We start from the raw sequence: 5,779 nt of genomic DNA on the forward strand, positions 1-5,779 counted from the left end.
TGCAGTAGCAAATTTTTTTGGGATTGTCATTTTTTTTGATTATGCCTTTTTAATTTTTGTTTGTTTTTGAAGTTTTTTATTAAACTGATGGTGTTAGAAACTGCTTGTAATGAGCTGCTACTCATTCATATCAAATCAACATCCTACCTACTTTTACAATTCAGTATATTATCGCGTAAAAATAATTTGGCTTTCATTATTTCAATGCTGTTTTCATTTCTCTTTCCCTAATCTTAACGACAAAAGAAAAAAAAACACCCACATCAGTGCCAACCTGACGTGGCGAGACGTCCAGCATCTAGTCGTTGAGACATCGGTCATCCCAAGTGAGAAGGAAGACGGTTGGAAGGTTAACGCGGCCGGCTACCACGTCAACCACAGGTTCGGATTCGGAGTGCTGGATTGTGGTAGGATGGTTGAGGCCGCGGAAAACTGGATCGGGATTCAGGAACAGCTGAAGTGTGTCGTTAAATCACAAGGGCCTACCAGGTATGACGCAATCAATCAATCACTTTAAAATTTGAGCTAATAACACCAAAATATTGATCTCCAACTATACACTAGACTACATCTGTTACACACACCACACACACACACACACACACACACACACACACACACACACTTACAAAACAAACAACATACATACATTTCAAACAACATACCATTTCACAGAATTCTCTATAAAGACTCAACAATAACAGAAGTCCTCTCAACTACCTCCACGAGCTCCGACTGCAACCACAACAACCGCAGCCGCGCGTCGGCCATCGACCACTTGGAGCACGTTCAAATCCACATAAAATTAGTACATCGAAGGAGAGGTGACGTCACTATTTCGCTAACCAGTCCCCAGGAAACCACGTCGAACATTCTGAAAGTTCGGCCTTTAGATAGATCCGGGAATGGCATCGATTTTGTCTTCATGACTGTTCATAGCTGGGGTGAGAATCCATCCGGAAATTGGACCCTAACTATCAAGGATAACTCAGGTCTAAGGGAAAATATGGTCAACAGTATCAACAACTCCTATGATGATGGTGAAGATGAGGGTGGTAATGATAATGATCCTGACGGCCATAACAATAATAATAGTAATAATAATGATGATCACGATGATAATTCTGGAAAAGTGCAGGTTGGTATGCTGTTGAAGTGGTCGTTGATATTGTACGGCGTTGAGGGGGAGTTGAAAAATCACAAAAAGTGGATCGGGTCGGATGGAATCGTTCACAGTGCTGACGGAAAAGCTAAAGGAACCAGACTTGAGGCTAAGAGGAGAGAGTTAGAAAGAGAATCAAAAAATTATAACTATAATAAAAATAATAATTATAATATAGATGATAATAATAAGAATGAGGATGTTGATGTCGGGACCGGTTTCGAGTTATCATCATCTACCTCGTCACCTTCATCTCTCTTCACCACTCTACCTAGCAGTGCTTACGGCTATTTGAGCAGCAAACTAAGGAAAGCCTATTCCATCTGGAGGTCGGAAAGTGATGGAGGCTTTGATTATAACGACAATGGTTATCACAATCGTAATGATGGTGCTGATTGGGCTGATGATAATAATTTATTCACTCTTGGTAACGGTGGAGGAGCTGACGATGTTGATGCAGATGATGGTAATAATGGTGAGGAGGATGTTGATGATGAAAGTGAATTAGATCAACAGTTGAAGTATTTTTTGGAGGATTTTATGGAATCTCAAACCCAACTTTACAAACACAAATACGAGCACAGGCACTCGAATAAAAAATCGAAATTCTCGAAATAAACTTAGAAAATGCTCAAAGTAATAGAATTATTGGTTATTTAATTATTTTTTAAATTTAATTTCATTTAATTATAGAGTTTTAATTTAATAGGATGCGTTTTAATAATGATGTTGATATTATGCAATCGACTTTTTTGCTTTTATACAAACCACTTATTTATTCATTCATTTATTCGTTCATGCATGCATGCATTTATTTGCCACATTTACAATTTTTATATGCATTTTATTTATTTTTTGGTTTCAGTTTCGATTTACATTTTTATCTGTGTTCATTTATTTGCCACAATTAAAAAAACCTGTACGTGCGTTTTAATTAAGTCGTTTGATGGTTCCACTTTCGATTTCCGTTTTTAACTTAATTCATTTAATTCATTCATGCATGCATTCATTCGTTTGTTTATCTTTATTATTGGTTTCAGTTTCGATTTCCATTTTTATCTGCATTCCTTTTTTATATGAAACCTTTTGAAATACCATATATTTAGCTCAGCTTCTGACATTTAAATTATTTTTAAATTTTGTTGCTTTTTTGAAAGTTTGTATTTTCCAATTTATATTTGATTTTAAGTAAAGTATTTGTTTATTAGTAATTGTATAGATAAAATGATAACGATAAAAGCTTTTGAATAAAATGTCTACAATCTAATTCGAACCTTTTATTTTTTAAAACAGCAAAATACATAGAAATTTATAATATAAATCGCACTTTATCACGTCCGAATCATTTTATTGAAGCTTATAAAAAATACTTAACTAGTAGTTTCTATATATATATATATATATATATATATATATATATATATATATATATATATATATATGTATAACAGCAGTAAGGGTCCCGAATTGTTTATCATGAATACATATCATGAATGTACATACTGCCTGTATGTGTGTGTAATATGATAAATACATATATGTTATAGATAAACACCTTATATGTCTCTCCCTCTCTCGTCTCTCTCTCTCTCTATACATATATATATATATCGTCTATGGTCGCCATCTTCCCTAACGTTCGCTGGCCGTTTCTTCGTCATCGGCACCGGCATCAGTCTTCAAGAGATGTTTAGGCAGAGCGAACCTGATCAGTTGTTTTTTCTCCGAAGATAGGGATGTGGGGAATTCTATGTTGAAGTGTATGATCATATCCCCCTTCTTTGAGGGGTCGTTCGGTAGGGGCATGCCCTCCCCTATCACTGTCCTCGTGTAGCCCGGTCTGCAGAGGGTTAAAAGTCAAAAGGTCATTCTCTCTTTTGCACTTGCTTTAGAGGTACCACTTATTATTATTATTATTGATGTTGTCATTGTTGTTCCATTCTAGTAATAATAAAAATGGCGGTAAAAATAAATAAAAAAGATAATAAATGCGAAAAAGAAATTACTTGATGATGTCAGTCAGTGGAATGTGCAGAATTCTGTCGTCAACTGTATTTATATCTAAGGTAGTGCCTGTCAGAATATTATGCATATATATATATATATATATATATATATATATATATATATAATTTCATAATAGAATAATATATATATATAATTTCATAATAGAATAATATATATATATATAATTTCATAATAGAATAACAATAATTATTATTTTAGTTAATCCTGCTCTAATTATTGCTAGTGGTTAAGGGGTAGATACGCGCGTATATGATACTGATACCTCTGAGATTTAAGAAGAATATTAATACATTATTTTTATATTTTTATTAATTATACTATAATTATTATTATAGTAATTATGAAAGTGGAATAATTTTTACCTGTAAGGGCATGGTGCAGTGTTATAGGTGTCGTGTATATAAGGTCGTAGCCCTCTCGTCTGTAGTTGGGGTGTGGTTTGTCCCTTAGGATGAAGATGACGTCAGCTGTTTGTATGTGTACGTTGTGTGTGTGTGTGTGTGTTTGTAGAAGTGTGTACGTGTATGTGTGTATATATATTACTTACGAATATATATACTTTTATAATATATAAACTTACTTATTTTCGCTTTGATTTTGTTGTTAAGTGAATAATTATTTGTTTGTTACTACCGCCATTGACTGTACTTTTTTTCTTTTTTGACTTTGTTTGTTTATAGATAGCGCTTTTGAGAACTTTTTGATTTTAATTAGCGCTTATAAATGTTTCATTAATTATAATAATAATATATATGTTAGTGTTTGTGTGTGTCTGTGAATGTGTGTGAGTGATTGTGATTAACGAAAATTATTAATATAATAATTTAATTTACTGAACCAGGAATATTATTTGGACTTTGATCGCCCTCTTGTGGAAAAGTTATTCTCGTCCCCTCCTTCCAGCCCCTCTTTACAGTTATCGTTAAAATTTTCTCTTGCACAGATGTCGTTCGTTCGTCTTTATTTAGCACCTAATAATTTGTATTGATTGTTTGGTTGGCTGGTTGATTGGTTGGACAGTTGGTAGACCAAACAATTGGTTGGTTGGTTGGTTGATTGATTGATTGATCGATTGATTGACTGACTAACCGACCAATCATTTATACAAAAATTGAAATCAACCTTTTTCATTATTTTCATTTTTTTAGTGCAACCGTGAAAGACCTCACTTAGATCCAGCCATAATATTTTCTCATCGGGGGGGTCCTGTTTTTTAGCCCCGATCCCTTTCAATCCTCCGAATCCCATACTCAAGTCCCCGTCAATCCTGTCGTAATATTCTGCAAGAGCATTTTAAAACGTTTCAGAAAAAACACTCAAAATGTCATTCCATCTAATCATATTTCTCTGTAGTTGAATTGTATATTGCAGTTATTGTCTATTCATATTTCTAAATAAATTTACACATTTTATTAGGAGCAAGGCGGCAATGATGCCAATGTTAAGTTTAAATGTCTTAGTTCAATTACTGCGAAAAAAAATTCTCGCGTTATCACAGCTAAATGCTTACTGCGATTTAAGAAGTAATTTTTATATGGAAAATTTAACCAAATATGAAAATAATATAAAAATTTTGACCTTTGTAAGGGTTGTCTCCGCCAAAAAACTCTCTAAAAACTCTTTTGACGTCTCCATGAAATGAATAACCCTGGGTCCAGGCCCCAGAGCCCTGTGATCCAGTAGGGACTCCACGTTTCAAGCCCTCCTCACCAAACTGATCATAAGTCGCTCTTTTACATTCTTTCGAGTGATAAATTGACTAGTTTATAATAAATAAATCTAAGAACTAATTAGAAAATATGAACATTTTTTAGTGAGAATGATTTAGGAAGTTTTAATTTGCCAGATACCGTCACTGAGAACGTCATAAGCCTCGCAGATGAGGAAAAATTTCTCGGCAGCGATTTCGTCGCCGGCTGATCGCTTCTTCGAGTGGTATCTTAGGGCCAACTTCCTAAAACTTACAAACAAAATTTGATTCTTTTTATTTTATACTAAAAAAAACTAGATTAAATCATGAATTAGATCTTGAATTTAATTAAAAATAACAAAATAACATAGCTAGAAGTTATAAAAATGACGTAAATACATTTAAATGTACAATAAAATGAAAGAATTAAGTGAAATATAATTGAAATTTGACTTTTAAACAAGGTAACTAACGCCTTATTGATATCAGCATCGGTGGAGTTCGGGGCAATTTCCAGTATCCTATAATAGTCCCAACCCATTTCGAAAATTCACTAATCAATCTTTTATCAATCACTAATCATTAATCAGACTGTTAGAGAATTTAGAAAAATAAGTGAAATAAAGTCTAAAAGTTTAAATCTCCAAGTTTAAACATTTTAAAACGGTTTCCTAGCAACGTAAACAAAACTATATATATTATATATATACATATAAATATATATACTGTATATATACATATATATATACAATTATACAACACTAATCTATCCGAAGTTTGAACGAAAAGACAGGTTAGAAAAGACAGGCAACTACTTTCTGATATTGATCAGAATTTGATTTATTAACGATAATTTTGGAGTGAATTGAGAAAATTTTGTGGCCTGTGAACCCGAAGAA

The 5,779-nt window shown here is 33.2% G+C and overlaps 2 protein-coding genes across 2 annotated transcripts in view; one reads left to right on the top strand and one right to left on the bottom strand.

The window, feature by feature from the left end:
• HELRODRAFT_82977 (hypothetical protein) overlaps positions 1 to 991 on the top strand; it is a gene marked incomplete at both ends in the record, with an annotated part of 4,060 nt that extends 3,069 nt beyond the window's left edge. The window contains 2 exons of the mRNA XM_009022941.1: positions 165 to 489; positions 676 to 991. Coding sequence (XP_009021189.1) covers positions 165 to 489; positions 676 to 991 — 641 coding nt within the window. The remainder of the gene's footprint in view (positions 1 to 164; positions 490 to 675) is intronic.
• A 1,803-nt stretch (positions 992 to 2,794) lies between these two features.
• Positions 2,795 to 5,421, bottom strand: HELRODRAFT_82787 (hypothetical protein; the record flags this gene model as incomplete). Its single annotated transcript, XM_009022942.1, has 8 exons — positions 2,795 to 3,002; positions 3,169 to 3,235; positions 3,553 to 3,657; positions 4,029 to 4,161; positions 4,313 to 4,470; positions 4,769 to 4,930; positions 5,041 to 5,150; positions 5,354 to 5,421. The coding sequence occupies 8 exons, from the start codon at positions 5,419 to 5,421 to the stop codon at positions 2,795 to 2,797; spliced, it is 1,011 nt and encodes a 336-aa protein (XP_009021190.1).
• Between the last annotated feature and the right edge of the window lie 358 nt (positions 5,422 to 5,779).

The sequence above is a fragment of the Helobdella robusta genome, assembly GCF_000326865.2.
Source record: "Helobdella robusta unplaced genomic scaffold HELROscaffold_34, whole genome shotgun sequence".
Taxonomy (NCBI): domain Eukaryota; kingdom Metazoa; phylum Annelida; class Clitellata; order Rhynchobdellida; family Glossiphoniidae; genus Helobdella; species Helobdella robusta.